Source organism: Haliotis asinina, chromosome 3 (genome assembly GCF_037392515.1).
Source record: "Haliotis asinina isolate JCU_RB_2024 chromosome 3, JCU_Hal_asi_v2, whole genome shotgun sequence".
NCBI lineage: Eukaryota > Metazoa > Mollusca > Gastropoda > Lepetellida > Haliotidae > Haliotis > Haliotis asinina.
Window position 1 is genome coordinate 31,904,541 of NC_090282.1, and position 18,743 is coordinate 31,923,283.

The window sequence follows — 18,743 nt, forward strand, 5'->3', positions numbered from 1 at the left end:
ACAATTTCAATCTTGGAAGCGGTCAATATAAGGGGTCAATATAATATTACTTTCGATAATATTGTCACTTCGACCACAACCTCGTTTCCGAGGAAGAAAGTGTTATATCCATGCAAAATCCTTTTGGTCAGCAATGTGTAGTAAGCAGTCTTGATTTTATAAACTCGATGAAACTTGAACTCCATTGTCTATCCTGGAAGCGTGGTAGGGGGCGAACCATCCGATTTAGTATATACCACTGGCTTCCACACGCTCGCTTCGCACACACAAACAACCAATTTAAGCACAAACTACGGGGTCCGGTGGAAATCTGTGCATAGTGACACCATCACCCGACCCCAAGGAGCAATTGAGGGCAACACAACAATTCGGCATGTCCTTGGTGACGTCGAGAAATCAGCAAAATGACGGGCTTCCTACACATTTTCCATACAATTAACTAAAAATCGTTCTTTCTATGACGTCACTGTAAGGCTCTGGCGACACTTTCTGTTTGCGGTTTCGTCTGCGGGCGAGAGAGAAGCAGACGGCTTTTTAGCAACTTTTGAGCGCTTGGTATTAATTAACCACAAGTTTGTTTGTTTTGTTTGGGTTTTTTTTAAATGGTGTTCCGTTTATGACTAACCAGAAGTCTTTCATATGCAGTGATAAAAAGAGTAGCCAAACATTGAGTTTAGTTGTTCATTAATAGTGTGGGATCCATTTTAGTAATTCTCGTTTGCCCGTTCCAGCTTTTCTTCGACCGAGGTTTTATTGGGTATTCTCCTAATTGTCAGACGAGGAAAAATAAAAATACACATATAATGGACCACCCCTGCACTTAATAATGTACTGTACCCGTAAAGCTGATTATTCCCAGTTTGGAGATCACTCCTCTGCAACCCAAACTAAGGTACTTTGAAAATTTAAAATACAGATTGATTGTTTTGAAAGTACCCAAGCTATGATAATCCTTCTACACTGATCAAAGATATATACATATGGAAATTAATTAAGCAACACCAAATTCAAAGACACATAAAAACTTAACAAAGTTTAACGAAGTAATTTTGATGATTGATTATTCAATTTTGATGTATTGACATACAGCATGAGCTTTTCATGGGTTGATATGACGCACGTGAAGCTTGCACAGCGCACGTGCATTGCTTTAACCTCAACTTTCGAAAAATGCACTTTTTCCCTGGGGTGTTTACAAGCGCAGGTTGTCGATTGCATTCGGTTTTTCATTCATTTCAATGTCATGGCACGTAGGAAATTATCAGAGGCCACTCGTTGGCAAATAATCGGCATGAGGAATGCTGGTATGTCTCTAAGACAAATCGGGACTCAAATCGGACGACATCATTCCATAATTTCAAAACTTTTGAAAAAATACCGGGTCACTAATGAAGTTAAAGACCTGCCTAGACCAGGAAGACCCAGGAAGACCACAGTCCGGGAGGACAGAGCTTTACTGAGACTTGTACGGCGCAGGTCCTTCGACTCGAGCTCTCGGTTGAGACAGGAGTGGCTTCCAGGGAGACCCATCTCGAACAGGACTGTTCGGAATCGTCTGAAAGCTGCAGGATACCGGGCAAGGAGGCCAATCAAGCGACCCAGACTGTCTCCAGCCCATAAGGCAGCCCGACTGGCCTGGTGTAATGACCGTTTGCACTGGAACATTGCCTCTTGGAGGAAGGTCCATTTCTCAGATGAGAGCCGGTTCTTGCTGCACATGGTGGACGGTCGTACTCGGGTCTGGAGGCAGAGGAACACAGCAATGGCTCCACGGAACATCCAGGAGACTGTGGCCTTTGGGGGAGGTTCCGTTATGGTATGGGGGTGCATTTCCATGAACTGCAAGTTGGATATCATTACCATCCGTGGCAACCTTAACGGTGTTCGTTACCAACAGGAGGTTCTTGACAGGGCTGTGGTACCTCATTTTGAGAACCATCCTCTGGCAACGAGACCCATATTTATGGACGACAATGCTAGACCTCACAGGGCGCATGCTGTAAATGATTTTTTGCGGCAAAATGCAATTGACAGAATTCCATGGCCTGCCATGAGCCCTGACCTCAACCCCATTGAACATTTGTGGGACTTTATTGGCCGTCGTGTGAGGCAGAGAGACCCACCAGTCCATAATCTCAACGAATTGACGGCTGCCCTGCATGAGGAGTGGAACAGGATCCCCCAGAATCAGATCCGGAGACTCATCCAAGGAATGAGGAGGCGTCTGGAATCGGTGGTGCGTGCGCAGGGAGGACACACTAGATATTGATGAAAGTCGGTGTGCAGACTCTCAGATGACTGTTCTTTCTTTCCATGTGACATTTGTGTTAATACACCTGACAACAACGTCTGTGGATGAATAGTAAATTGTGTCCATTTTTTCATGAATTTAAGACAGTTTTAAGAATTTGGATTTCGTTGCAATAAAGCAAAGTCTTGATACTTTTTCCCTTTAAGTTGTTTGTCAGAGATCGTCTGTTGAATAAAAAAGTGTCAAACTATATCAACCCGGCATATTTTGATTGTCAGAACACTTCAAAGTTGCTCCAATAGAAAAAATTGGGGTGTTGCTTGATTAATTTCCAGGTGTATAGATACTCACGCTTCATTCAACCTTTCATTTGTTTTGAAAACCGGACATATTTGGAGATCACTCCTGTACAACCCAAACTAAGGTATCCCTCTACTCTGATTAAAAAAATAACTACCATATTTATCAACAAGTATATAAGACCCAGTTCCACGTATTTTGATTTAGCTATGGCTGATGTTCAGAGAGCAGAGTTTGTTATATCACAGAGAGGAGCCCGACAAGTGTTGCATGCTGGATTCCGGTACAAGTTGAACAAGTCTGGAAATGTGTCTGACTACTGGAAATATGTTGTTCCTAGGTGTAGAAGCAACTTGTCAACAACTGGAGAGTTCATCAGAGCAGTTACTGACGAGCACAATCACGGGCCCGACAATCCAGCCACAGTTAGACTCATGAGCACACTGCAAAAAAGAGCCAGAGATGAGTCAACACCAGTGACCCAAATGTACAATGAATCGCTCCGCCAACCGCCTGTTGATGCTGCTGCTGTTGCACAACCTCTGTCCAGTGTAAAGTCAGCATTGTATAGACACAGAAGGAAGACAACACCTGCATTGCCTGAACATCGTAGAGGTGTCAACTTTGACGGAAGATGGACTACTACATCTGATGGTCGTCGTTTTCTTGCTGTTGAAGACGGAGATGGTGACAAATTGCTGGTGTTTTCTACAGAGGAAGCACTCTCCACGTTACAGCAGTCTGATGTCCTCTTTATGGATGGAAGTTTATATTCGCGTCCAAGACTTTGGCCTCAGCTGTACGTGATTCACTCTCTCACTGGTTATACTATGATTCCCTTAGCTTTCTGTCTCATGCCTGATCGTCAAATGAATCGCTGATGAATTCCCTAACACATCTGTTAGAGGGTGTTACTTTCATTACACGAAGTGCTTGTGGCACAAAATTCAGGACCTAGGGCTTGTGACAATGTACAAAGAGAATGATGACTTATCTGAGCTGTTTAGATCTGCGGTAGCCCATCCCTTTTTACCTCCTGAACGTGTCCAAGACACCTGGCTTGAGGCCATGAACCAAGCACCAGACATCCGGGGATGTGAAGCATTCAAGGACTACGTTGTGAGTGTCTGGGTTGATGACGATGCACGTTTCCCCATTCCTGTGTGGAACCATTCTGAAACAGATGGTCCACCGACAAATAATCACCTCGAGGGTTTTCACCACTCGCTCAACCAGAGCCTCAGACACAGTCACCCTAACATTTTTGAATTCATCGAGGCGATCAAGAGAACCGAGGCCACGAATAGAAGAAGAATTGCCCAGCTTGAGTATGGAGCACCTGCACCACCTAGGAAAAGAATGTACAGAGATTTAGATGCTCGCATCCGTCGCTTGCAGGATCAGCTCCAGAGACAACAGAAGTCCCCCACTGAATTTGTTCGGGCAGCAGGCGATGTTGCGAAACAGTTGTTGTAAACACAAATAGTATACTGAAGAAGAAGAAATGCTGACGCCAGAAGTTTCATTGAGATGTCAATTATTATTCTTAATTCACTTACTATAAGGTGTACATCATGTATAGCTACATATATATCTAAATATAATTACCTATGTAATTAGTCGAATAAATGTTTATGAACCCGGTACAGCTACAGTTGTTTATGGTGCTGTTGGAACGTATGTGTAAGAGTATGTTGATGAGAAACTTGGAGTAGTCACAATGGGAAGATATCGAACAGTCTACCATTGATGGAGGGGAGAGAGCTAGCAATTAAAAACCACTGGACTGGAACAAGTTGTATGTTGGACGGGTAGTCAAACTGGGAGTAGTCATAATGGGAATGAACCGACGTAGTATACCCACATCACGTAATTTTCCTGCATGCGTAACCTTCATCTACATCACCATCCTTAATAAGCACAGAGCACAGAAGGTCGTGTAACCACTGACCCGTCGCGTCTCTCTGGAGCAGGCTAAGTTCCCAAGTGGTCTCGACCTTTCCAAATAATCTTCAAAACATCTAATAAGCTCAACGCATGCAACGTTTAACTGAAATGTGATGTTAATAAATTAAATTATCAGTTTATGATACATATATGTATGACATGCTGGGCAGGTATTGGGCATTTTGTCTTAATTTACCGTTACCATTACTATTACCATATATATATGTGTGTGTGTGTGTGTGTGTGTGTGTGTGTGTGTGTGTGTGTGTGTATGTCTCTCAACATACATGCGTACGTACGTACATACATACATACATAACATACATACATACATACATACATACATACATACATACATACATACATACATACATACATACATACATACATACATACATACATACATACATACATACATACATACATACATACAAGTCTTTATGCGGCCATAAAGATCGATGTTCTATCCGCTAATCCTCGAGACAACTTCCCACATTCACATATTTGTCTTTGAGCTTGTTTGTGACTTTGGCTACAGATGAGACAGGATACGTTCACATTTTCGTGATTGATCACAATGTGATTGCGATCCGTAAACACATGCTCATTGTACAGGCGATATATACAACAATCGCCTGCTCTATAAGAGAATGGAGACTGTTTATGGGTAATATTTAGACAATAACTAACGAGTGACGGGAAATGACAGATTATCTTTCTCGAGTTATATCGAGTGAGAGATACTACCCTTTGTCCTCCTTCCTAATAATAATACAGATCTGAACTGAGTGAGTGAGTATGGTTTTACGCCGCTTTTTGCAATATTCCAGCAATATCACGGCCGGGAACACCAGACATGGGATTCACACATTGTGCCCATGCTGGGAATTGAACCCGGACCCACGGCGTGGCGAGCGAATGCCTTAACCACTAGGCTACCCAACGGCAGTGATGTCCAACTCATCTTTCTCCCTTTGCCAAACGCTAACACGGGCAAGCCTTATATCGGAAAGACCTAATGCAACTATTTCCAATGAAACACTCTTTGATTTGTATATTATAAACCCCAAACTATTAACGTTTGTCAGTTCTTGGCCCAAACGTCCACAAAGTCAACACTGGCAGCCGCGTCATATTTGTACAGTTTACACATTCCGGTATCCGTCAGTTTGTAGTGCGTGCAGGCTGCGAGCAGGGTGCACAATGTTCGACAACGGGTCTCAGGCAGCAGTTCCAGTACCTTGACCTTTGTGCTGGTGCTGCTGACCAGTGTGAACCCAGTGTGCAAGGGGCACAGAGTGTATAAGCCAAACTCTGGATCAACGCTTGATGACGGTGAGGCTGAAAAAACAAAACAATCATTAACTTTATGGGATATAACGAGAGTAAACAAAGTCACTACCATCTATGTTCATGAATAATATAGTTTGACAATTCCAGTGAATATCAGTATTGATGAGGATTTTTCAATCGTAGATAGGCCTACATGGAATTCAAGCACAATGCTTCAGCAGCAGAGCCTGTACATATTAATTGGGATTGCTCCGACGGTGCGATGAAGGACCGTGGATGATGTCCCTTGTGGCCTGGCTGCTGCGTCAATAAGCATAGCACATAGGTTCATTGATGGAGTTTAGTTTTTTGCCGCACTCGGCAATATTCCATCTCTGTGGCAGCGGTCTGTAAATAATCGAGTTTGGACCAAACAATCCAGGGATTAACAAAATGAGTATCGATTTACGCAAGTGGGTAATGATGACATGTGTCAACCAAATTAGCGAGTCCGACCAACTGATCCAGTTAATCGCCTCTAACGACAGCATGGGTTACTGAAGATCATTTCTAGCCAGGATCTTCCACATGTACCATAATACTGCATTCGTTTGTTCTAAGGCTCAGTGTCAGGTAACAAACATGGGTTAGAACTGGTCCTTATCAACCCATACTTGTCTTAAACGTTGACTAAAGGGATCGGGTGGTCTGCCTTGCTGAAGTGTTTGACACACGTTGTCGAATCGCATATGCGTAGATCTATGTTCTTGATATTGACCACTGGATCATTTGTCGAGACTCGTTTAATAACAGATGGTGCTACCATATGGCTGGAACATTGCTGAGTGCAGCCGCTAAACAATAACCAAAACTGCACCATGCAATAAACCAGGTTCCATCTCCCTCGATATAAGTCTTTAACCACTATCAAATCATCAAAAAAAGATACATTGACCCGTAAACGTCAAAGTATGGGAGAGGGTAGAACCTAGCGCATATGGGCTGCCTAATGTGCGTCAAGACGGCCGTGCAAGTATGGGAGAGTGTAGAACCGAGTGTATGTGGGCTGCCGCATATGCGTCAAGACGGCTGTGCAAGTATGGGAGAGGGTAGAACCGAGCGTATACGCGCTGCCTCATATGCGTCAAGACGGCCGTGCAAGTATGGGAGAGGGTAGAACCGAGCGTATACGCGCTGCCTCATATGCGTCAATACGACCGTGCAAGTATGGGAGAGGGTAGAACCGAGCGTATACGCGCTGCAGCATATGCGTCAAGACGGCCATGCAAGTATGGGAGAGTGTAGAACCGAGCGTATACGGGCTGCCTAATATGCGTCAAGACGGCCGTGCAAGTATGGGAGAATGTAGAACCTACAGTATACGCGCTGCCTCTTATGCGTCAATACGGCCATGCAAGTATGGGAGAGTGTAGAACCGAGCGTATACGGGCTGCCTAATATGCGTCAAGACGGCCGTGCAAGTATGGGAGAATGTAGAACCTACAGTATACGCGCTGCCTCATGCGTCAAGACGGCCATGCAAGTATGGGAGAGTGTAGAACCGAGCGTATACGCGCTGCCTAATATGCGTCAAGACGGCCGTGCAAGTATGGGAGAATGTAGAACCTACAGTATACGCGCTGCCTCATGCGTCAAGACGGCCATGCAAGTATGGGAGAATGTAGAACCTACAGTATACGCGCTGCCTAATATGCGTCAAGACGGCCATGCAAGTATGGGAGAGGGTAGAACCGAGCGTATACGTGCTGCCTAATATGCGTCAAGACAGCCGTGCAAGTATGGGAGAATGTAGAACCTACAGTATACGCGCTGCCTCTTATGCGTCAATACGGCCGTGCAAGTATGAGAGAGGGTAGAACCGAGCGTATACGCGCTGCCGCATATGCGTCAAGACGGCCATGCAAGTATGGGAGAGGGTAGAACCGAGCGTATACGCGCTGCCGCACATGCGTCAAGACGACCGTGCAAGTGATTGATGTGATCGATGGATTGTCTGATACAGACCACGAGAAAAACAAGAAACAAACATTTCTGTCTACTTACCTGACCAGGTGGCCTTGAAACCACGCCTGTGCGTCCATGGATCAGTGCTGAGCACTACCTTGTAGCTTGTGGACGTTTGCACGACCGTCCCGCTCCGCGAACCAGTCAGAGCCGTTAATTGGAAATCAGATGAGTTGTAGACCTACAATATCGCAAGAATTTGATACTTAAAGAGAGATTTTGACTGGCTGAATTTTAGTTTTAGAACTGCTTTGAACAGTATCTTACTGGCAGCAGAGTGTGTCAGTTTCATATAGAAGAAATGTTGGTGCGATGCAGAACGAGAACCCAAGGGCGTGGTCAAGGTGCTGATAAACCTAAACACAACGTGGATTAATATTGGGTTCAAACCCACCATCTAAACTTTTCTGTCACAAGAGACGTAACTCAGCACCGCCACTTGCAGCGACTTGGACCGCGTGCTATTCGGCTTCGATCACGCAGTTAAAGGGTGTATAGGTGGTTCGGCTGGCTGAGCAGACATACCTTCATTGGCCGTGCCTGTAACTTATGTTTGAATCCTAGACACGACGCCTAGACTGTCAACATCTACTGACGTACTCAACATGATACACATGAAAGCCTGGCGTCACGCCCACATACCGTGACCTTCTAATTCTATGCTTTGAGCAAAGCCATTAAATTTCAAGAAGGATTTCTATTCCAATACACCTTGTATGAAGGAAGACAGAAACATGCTTTGAACAAATCCCATCCTGATGCTGGCATGTTCCTGGACCCCAGTAGCCAAATGGTTAAAGCGTCGGCACGTCACGCGCAACACATTGGTTTTATACCCCGCATGGGCACAATGAGTGAAGTCCATTTCGGGTGTCCCCCGAAGTGACACTGCTGGAATAGCGCTAAAAGCGATGTAAAACCAAGTTTAAGACCAATTATTTCAACGGTAGAAAAGGTGAAATTCACACGTGTATACACAAAGAGTTCGACAGCACAACAGCAGCCTTCTTTGTTGTGTCTGTCCATAAGCCGGCGTCAAAGCCAGTACTTTGTAGCAAGTACTGCCCGGGACCATCTTGCTGGCAAGACGATGACGCAGGTGATGTAGCGGTCTGGGCATGGGTGGTAACTCTTGGTCGGCAGTTTCCACGGCGACCTTTGGCGGAATCGGTCTGCAGGAAAAGATCCCGAAGACGAGATATGGTGCTCTGATGAACGTTGAATGTAGGGCAACTGCAGACTGCGACTCACCATCTTCAAAGAGGCCTATGTCGATGTTTGGATTAGCGACATTCAGTCGTGGCCTGATGACTTTGCATTTTTTAGGCCAAAAGTTGACGTTTTGGAAAGAAACAGTATATTAGTATTGTTCTTGTCGCAGCTACAAGAGTCCAATATTCTCAAAAATCATCTGTGCGGTTCCTATTATGAAAAGTGTTTTGTTGGCCTCTTAGGTCACAAGCTGTCTGTCTGTCTGAATACACAAGATTACTCGCCTCAGAGACTGAATGCCACTGCTTAGCGTGGTATCCAAATTAAAAGCATGTCACCAAGAACTAGAACAAAGAGACAACTTTCACAAATAGTTACGCATACACACTGACACACGCACAAGCGGACGCACGCATGCATGCAGGCATCCAGGCATTCGTTGCCGTATAACTGCAACAATCTTGAACATTGGGTTAAGATATATTTCCATTTTTCTGTAAAGATAGAATAATGAAAGGAAGAATTTTGGAATAATGGAATATATGTTTTGCTTACGCGCACGAAATCATATCCACTTTCTGTCTCAAAGTCACCAAACACAAGCTGTAGAGACACTCCTGGAGCTGGCACAATGGTGTACGTGCAGGATAGTGAGCCCCCATAGTTTCCGGGGTAGCCAGGCGAGGTAATGCTGCCGCTGTTAGCGGTGATGACGCCACCACAACCTGCGAAAACGAACAACAGTACAGCGTCCGGAGTGGAGGTATATGGACTCCCGACTACATAAAACAAATGCTCCTAACCAAGGCAGGTTATCACATCGAGGATGGATTCTTAGATTATGTATTTTCTCTTTCAGAAATAGGGACCGTACATATATTGATTTATGGCAGGTGGGGGTGGGGGAGGCTAATGGTGATTTATATGTAGAAGCAGGAACAATGTGAATGACCGAGCGACACCCCCCCACCCTCCCCCACCACCACCACCCTTCCTCCCGTTAATTAAGTACAAAGTGACCACCAACAATCACTATTCGATATTTCTCTAAAAAGCAAAACATACCTGGCTAGCTATTCTCGAAACATTCATAACCCTACGAACCTTTTACGTTCATTCTTAACACATGGGAGTATTTTAGGGCTGCGTTTCGAGCATAACGGCCCTGTCTTTCAAACCTTTTCTCGTCATATCTTTAAAAATATCCAAATAGTACTAAATATTTGCTTAAGTATGCCGTGTTCACTACAAAACAAACATTACCCTCTGTGATTCAAGCCAAATCTGTTCCCCAGACTGTTTTCTCTACCTTAAACACCACAATCTGTACCTCTGCACAGGTGTCATTATTATCTAACTGGAGTTCTGGTCAATCGCTCACGTGATTGTCTTGATTTCCTTGACAGGAGTACTGCTGTGCGGTTTTAGGAAAACATTTAAGCTTTGGGCCAATATTGTGAATGGCGGGTGCGATCAGTAGACCCTTTTAGCGAACATCTGATGTCATCCTCGATTCTCAATGATTCATTCATATCGTTTTAACAGCCATTTTTCCTTCACACCAAACAAACTTTGTTTCTGAGGATATTCAAGACTGAGTATTTGCATTAACGTTCTATTTCTTCCGGGTGCATACCTGTAGAAGTCTTTCCTACCTACTTCAAAGCATCAGGGCGACGTCGAACGTGGATATAGCCCTATAGAAATTATTCATTATTACTCTGTTATCATTAGTATTATATTGAGATCAGTACGTCACATTAGCACTATACAGATAAAGCACCTACATTTATTGACCATGTATGATGTAGGTAAAGTCAGGTATATGTGCTTTCTTACAGAACAACGCAATATTGCCTTAACACTAATGGTGCTCATCAGCGCTAATCGATGGATACTATAATCGTTCTTGTCAGAAACATTGTCCTCATACACTATTCTCATTAAATATCTAAATATCTTATGCTGTATGCAAGTATACACCATTACCAATTATTGCTTATGACGGATACTCTTATTGTCTTTCTATTTGAGAAAGAGCTAGTGACTTAAAACTCGTAACAAAGGGCACTTGTACATGTGAACTTATGAATACCTGAGTTGGAAGGATCAGTACTGGAAAACAATTATTTGCAAAGTTATTATGTCTCCTGTAAATATCAGCCGTTGACTGTAGGTTATTTAAACATGTGAAGAATACAGATATATCAGTATATATATATGGGCTTCGTGTAGTATATTGTAATATACTGCTAATTATGTGGTAGACGCAGATCGAAATGAATCAAGCTAAAAGATAAAGTCATAAGTAACCCCAGCAATGGCAAAATACTCTGTATGAATATGTCAACTAGCTATGACTATGTCAAATGTTTTGGCGTGTTTATAGCAACGTGGAAGGGGAATACTGAAAGAGATTTAAGCACTGTTATTGAAAGGAGCTCCACCACCATGGAAAGGCAAAGAATACTTTATTTGGAAATCCAAAACTACCAAAAGACACCAGTGCACCGCCGAGCCTGTCCACGTGCCAAGTTTGGTGAAGGAACAGTGAACGGTTTTAAAGTTCTGCTCCGGATAAGAGCACCAATACCAACTTCAGTTTGGTGTCCCTGCGTAAAATTGAACCTTTTTTCCCGATGTCCACATTAGATCAAAAGTTATAATGAGTGTACAATTAACAGCATTCTGATAACAATCAGTACGTTAATACGACTGGGGCACCTTCAGAAGAGAAAATTGGATAATAACCTCTAAAATCATTCTAGAAGCTATCATATGTCCGAGTGAACCATTTGACGGACTTTACAGCAGACCTACTCAAGGTAACACTATAGCTTGAAGAACTTCCAATGTACATGGAAGCTGGCATACCCTGTGTTAACGGGGTGGACTTAAACCCGACTTACAATATTTGTTGAAATATTTGCAAGACACGCATGTCGTAGAACAGTTACCTTCATCGAAACGTGATCTTGCATCTTATGGGCATAAAAACTGGCAAACAATTTCGTGAAGGAAAAGTAAATTTGACCCACCTCCTCACCCAAGTATGTTTAAGACTGTTTATTCTATTTTGATATTCAAATAAATATGACACACAGGTCACGAAATATACAATATATCGTTCCTCTCAGTTAATGCAATTCGAATCGGATATACTAACATTGTCCCTTGTAGATAAAAATAATGTTGTCATGAATATCACGTCATGACTGTGTTGATGGTTATTATTTGAATTTCTTAACCATTTGGCATAAAAAGCATGCAAGCACATTTCCAAACTGCTTTTTCTATGTTTTGGAACACACGGACATATAGGTGAATCATTTAACTAACGCGCGACATTTGTCAAAATGGGTGAAACTCATGCTTTGGTATAAGTACGGAAGTTTATCGGTACCACATTGTAGCAGCTTTTCATCATCTGCACAGATGAAATTAACATCCACGTAGTTGATATTTTGTTCAGATTGTTGCACAGCTATGCTTCCATAAATAAGCACTGATGTTACAACTGGGGAGATTATATCTTGTAGACGTCCGTATTAGCACATGTCCAAAAGAAACTTTATCCTTGTTTTATCAGCCACATAAGTTATACCGCAATAGACGCATTAAGTACAATGTGTTGGAAAGATCAAAATCGCAATGAAATCAACATATATAAAGTACCAGTCACACAGCAGTGCAGCGTGTTGGAAAGATCAAAATCGCAATGAAATCAACATAGTGAAAATAAGCAGTCACACAGCAGCAGTTACCGGCATGACAGGTTTCCGAATTGGGATGGGTTTGCAAAAACAAGTTTCAATAAAATGGCTAATAGGCCCGCATATAGGTGTAACATACTCTCAGGTTCAATGAAATGACACATTTTAGCGTGTAATGAGTCCACTGGTTAACGGCCTTTCATCAATAAAGACGGCCCTCTGGCAGTCACGTCGCTGCCAACGACGTGTCGTCCGTTACCATCTCCATCTCTGGCGATGATGTGCCTGTCCTCTGTAAGTCCTATGTCTTCTGCAGCTCCTCTATTTACGTGAGCTCTGAGTCGTCTAGCCATTTTGCCAGCGATTAGCCACATACGCCAATGCATTGGTCACTACCGACGTCCGTCATTGTCAGAAATAAAGCATGAACAGTATCGTCCTGAAGACGTGTGTTACTTTCAGCATAGAACATTGTTGTGTTTAGACGAAGTGTTTTGCATTGATTTAGTTTTGAACTTGTGAGTTTAAATACTTGCGGCGTTTTTTTTTTTGTTTTTTTGTTTGTTTTTTTTGTTTGTTTTTTTTTGGGGGGGGGTGGGGGTGGGGGGGTCAAGGTGGCAAACTTTCTTTCGGTGATAAGTTGTATTTGTATAAGAAAGGGGTGTAATACACTCATACAATACATACTGGATTATGCAAACCTTGACCACTTTCATCATGGCCACGTAGATGGGGATGTGTCGTATTTGTCGTCACTGACATTGCAGATGATTATAATGATCAATAAACCGCATTATTCCATTACAAACACAACCAACGTATCTACAATTACTGCACGCTTAGATGCGGATGCTCTTAAAAACATTTACTCAAAACTGTTTGCAATTATAATGACAACCCACGGTGCAAATCAATGGCGACTTCCCTCGGCATGTTCATTTCCTTTAAACATGAAAAAAATCAATCAGGTATTTATTTAAATGTACAAGGACCCAGTATGCTTTGCTTGAGCAAACAGATTTTGCAAACATTGTTCTAGAGCATTAATGTGTAAACTATGTTCCAAATGTGTGGGAATGAATCGCACACATGATGCATGTGTGTGTGTGTGTGTGTGTGTGTGTGTGTGTGTGTGTGTGTGTGTGTGTGTGTGTGTGTGTATGCATGCACGAGCACAGTGCACGTGTACCTAGTAGTAGTAATGAATATTTCAGCGATATTGACTGTGCGTCGTGAATGTCATGGACAATTGGTATTTACAGTTCAATGACGTAGATATCTTTTATTAATAAAATAGGATGGGATCGAAGTTTTACAGTCTGTCTGTGATCCTGTAAACTCGGCATGGACGGCTACTCAACATGGTCCAGGGATCGTTGTACAAAACGATCTTAGCACTAAGGTGACCATAAAACCCATACCTTAACATAGACTTAAGACTTAACTCTCTAAGGGTGTTTCGCACAAGACACTCAGTTAGGTAAGATGTTTTGCAGCTTATTAAGTCTTTGTTCACACAGGTTGAACACACGAATGTCACAAATATTTTAGGTATCAAAGGGAAACAGGAATTGCATTCACCTGAATGTTATGTTGAATGTTTAAATTATCTCACGATGCCAAGAAAAGTGCCTCGTTCCGTCCGTTTAGGTAACCAATGTTCAGTCCACAGGTTATGTGTCCGGAGCTCAAACACGGAACATGACATCTGGTTTAGCCATATAAATCACAGGCAAACTGTAGTGCATAGAGAAAATGACCAGTATTCTTACATGAGAGCGAAGCGAGCAAAGGTTGGCAACGTACTTTCCACGCTTCAGTTCGGAAAATATTTTTCATGTCAAAATTTAATATCGCCACCATCAAAAGTATACACCTATTTCTTCACTGGGGTTTGCTCTCACATTTCCAACCCCATCTTGAACAATTACTCACGTGAAGCGCAACCCGTGATAGATCAGACAGTTCTTTGCCTCCATTATTATTCCACATGAAATACTTACAGTTACGTCCCCTGCTTCATTCGCCTGAAGTCTGAATACCACGAGTGGTGCTTAAAATGTTGAATAAAACATACTTCACGTGAGTAATTATTAAACATGGGGTAGGAAATGTGAGAGCACAACCAAGTGGGGAAATGGGGGTGTACCTTTGATGGTGGCGATGTTTAGTTTTTATATGAAAAATATTTTTGGATCAGAGGTGAAGAAAGTAAGTTGACAACCTTTGCTCGCTTCGCTCGCATATATGAAGACTTGTCATATTATCTATGCGCAACATCATTTGCGCTACGGTGTGCCTGTGCGTAAATGAACGTTTTCTAGTAACGTTTGCTTTTATTGTCACCGTATAGCCTGTGGAATACATGTACCAATCCTAACTTCAGATGTGCCTGAACTTTAAACATATATGAAGATATAATTTTCATAGCAAACTCAAATGGTTGTCAGAAAACAGACTGTTTTAAAATATGTTAAGTAGACATACAAAGAAGATATTAAACACAAAGACGTCGTTTGTGATTACATTGTTTTCCAGAAAGAAACAAACAACTGCACTGGTCCCACATCAGCGCCTATGCATATCGAATTCTCGGCCATTGTCAGAAGACTAGATGCTACATCACAGTGGAGTGGCCTCCACATGTACCCTTTGTTACAACGCATTAATTTACAAGACAGTGAATTGATTTCCACTGACTCACGGTGTATTATATACCAAAGCAAAATTGGTGACGGAAATACCCTAGTTACAAAGAACTGTACCGATACACTCGCCAAAAAGAGAAACGAAAGGGCGGTTCCAGCACTTCATTTCTGTATGTTTCAGTATGACGATTCCTAGGTTCGAATCCCATTAATCATGTCGTGGTTTTGTAGTAAGCGCATACACATCCCAAAGTGAGTTTGTAAAAGTTACATAAAAATAAAAGATTATGAAGATGCTAGGAAAGTGCATGCAGAGCAGTTTTCCACGTAATGCACGTGCCATGTGTCGGAAGCATGAGTGGAGACAACGACTATCCAAATCAAATTCATCATTTCATTACGTACGACGTACACGAAGATAAAAACAAATTCCAAAACTGAATACTTCGAACCGAATGTCGCCATTTGGACGTTTGGAAGCAGGGGCGTACGAGTCTGCCGCTGCAAGAAAAAGACCACCACAGCACCATATCTTGGTTATGGAATCCATTTACTCGCTTCACTAAGACCAAAGATCGTCCCATAGGTGGAACACCAAGAGTGACCACACCTGCCCTGTACCGGAGACACGACTACACCAACAACGATGTGCCCAATGGTGCCACGGGGAATAGGCATTGGTGTTTCATCTGTGTCACCGAGTTGTTACAGCAACGGACACTGCATGACAAGTTCCTGGTTTTCGAAGAATTTCCGACCGAATCATTAGAAATCGTCTGAGAGAAGTGGTAATGTGAGCATATCGACCAAAATTTTGACATGTTTGGATACAATCTGGGGAACTCGACACAGCAATGAATCGCGTTTCCTTCAGTAAAGACGGGGTGAGAGACAACGTGTCTCTCGACATCGACACGAACGGTTTGCGCCGAACTGTGTTGGACAGGTGGACAGATTTTGTGGAGAACGTCATGGTGTTGGGAGCCATGTCCTACATGGGTAGATCAAAGCTACGAGGGTTGGCTGAAAAGTTCTCAGCCTGAGTGGTTTTTCCCCACCAGGTAGAGACAGGTGTTTGCCACCAATGAGGACAATCATTTAGTGAATCATAGACACAAGAACTACAAACGTACTAATAGTTTTATCTCAACTACAGCTCTTTTGGTAAACCTACCCTCTGAAATCATCAGAAATGGACAAAACTGAATACAGGGCAGTCATCAAGTACTTGCAAAAGAAAGGGATGTCCCCAACACAGATACATGCTGACATGGTCTCCACTCTAGGGGATGATGCTCTTTCATTTTCCACAGTAGAGAAGTGGGCTGCAGAATTTAAGCGTGGCAGACAAAACCTTGATGATGACCCACGCTCAGGAAGGCCTTCAACAGCAACCACTCCAGAAAACATCAAGCGAGTGCTCGATATGTTGATGGATGATCGACGATTGACTACTCGACATATTGCTAGTGTAGTGGGCATCTCTCATGAGAGGGTTGAGCATATTATCACCAACGAATTAGGAATGACTAAAGTTTCTGCAAGATGGGTGCCAAAGCTCTTGACAGCAGAACAGAAACGTGTCAGGTTCCAGACGTCCCTTGACAATTTGCGTCGTTTTGAAGCAGATCCCGATGATTTTGTGGCACGATTTGTAACCATAGATGAGACCTGGATACATCACTTTCAACCAGAAACAAAACTACAGTCAAAACAGTGGAAGCATCCTGATTCACCAGCACCGAAGAAAGCCAAGTCTGTTTCTTCAGCTGGAAAGGTGATGGCATCAGTCTTTTGGGATTCCAGGGGTATTCTGCTCATTGATTATCGTGAAAAAGGTCAAACTATCAACGGCAGATACTATGCTGATCTACTGAACCAGTTGCGAGAAGCAATCAAAGCCAAACGACGAGGGATGATCGCTAAAGGTGACCTCTTCCACCAAGACAATGCGCCTGTTCACAAATCGGTGGTGGCCATGTCAACAATCCGCGATTGTGGCATTGAACTCATTGACCATCCTCCTTATTCACCTGATTTGGCCCCTTCTGACTTCCACCTGTTCCCCAAAATGAAAAAGGAACTCGCCGGTCGCCATTTTGCAAGTAATCCTGACGTCATTTCCGCTTTGACTGATTTTTTTAGGGTAGCTGAAGAAGATTTCTTCCTGACCGGGATTCGGGCCTTGCAGCAAATTACAAACGTGGACTTTGTACCTTTTTTCACAGTGAGGCTTATACCTTTTCAGCCAACCCTCGTAGTGGTGGATCAAGGCAATCTTTCAGTTATAGCAAGAAGTTACATCGACCAAATCCTCTGACGTCACGTCCTCCCACTGTGCCAACTCGACAACGCTCGAGTCCACACATCTTGTCTAACAGGTACCTAACTTGCCAGTGCAAACACAATTGTCCTTCCATGGTCTTCCAAATCGCCTGATCTGAACCTGATCGTGTTCTTGATCGACGCGAGCGAGAACGTCACCATTGCACAATTGCAGGAGGAATGGCGAAGAATTCCCAAAGAATAAATTCGACGACTTGTGAAATCCCTGCCGAACAGTGACGGCAGCAAGGGATGGTGTCACCAGGTACTGACCTGAAGAACCCCTTGTGTCCACACATACACGTACAGTGAGTGAACTGAATTAGTGATGACAAAGACAACAATACAAATGTCCATCCGTGTGTCGAATTTCCTACATCTGTGTTCAAGCCTAAATCGACTTATCGTACTCGTTTAAGTTTAAGATATTGTTTTTCGGTCTGTGCGTGTCATTTTGAAAATAGTTTACAGCCGAATTCCAGCTAAAGCAATATATTTGAGTCTGGTACATGGGTCTCCTAAGCACTGACATTTATTCTCTACAGTTCCTTCTAACAAAACTTCTACAATGACGCGACAATATGCTTACTTACAACTATTTTGAATTCTATATACAATACACAAGAAACCAAAGTGCTTAAACTTAAGTCAGACTGTTACAAACAGGAAATATATGAATTTGGGTTTTTTTAAGTAAAATCACGTCTAAATATAATCTCTCCGATAAATAAGGGAAGTAGATTTGTAAGATAATAAATACCTACCTTTGGCTAGTGGTATTTGTACCAAACCTATCAGTGTTACCAGATAACCCACCACGGTGAGAGCTATCACCTGCTGAGAAGCCATGCCTGAAACTGTTCTCATCCAGACAAACAGCATCCAGTTAACTTTGTTTCCGTCTCTCGCGATCAATGTGTGTGGTATATGAATTATTGACGGATGCGTCAGCCAGTCCTTCAAGTACCCGACCACGGAGGTAAATCATGGAGGCCCCTGTGGTACGGTGTTCCGATTGTGTGTGTTACATTCACAGGCCGCATGTCTGTA

The 18,743-nt window shown here is 42.9% G+C and overlaps 1 protein-coding gene across 1 annotated transcript; it reads right to left on the reverse strand.

Annotated features, from left to right (window-relative positions):
- Window positions 1–5,561: 5,561 nt before the first annotated feature.
- On the reverse strand, window positions 5,562–18,542 carry LOC137278825 (embryonic protein UVS.2-like). The gene is made up of 4 exons (XM_067811335.1): window positions 18,458–18,542; window positions 9,563–9,732; window positions 7,835–7,976; window positions 5,562–5,839 (listed from the first exon to the last, which is right to left on the reverse strand). The coding sequence occupies exons 1-4, from the start codon at window positions 18,540–18,542 to the stop codon at window positions 5,583–5,585; spliced, it is 654 nt and encodes a 217-aa protein (XP_067667436.1). The 3' UTR covers window positions 5,562–5,582.
- Window positions 18,543–18,743: the final 201 nt, after the last annotated feature.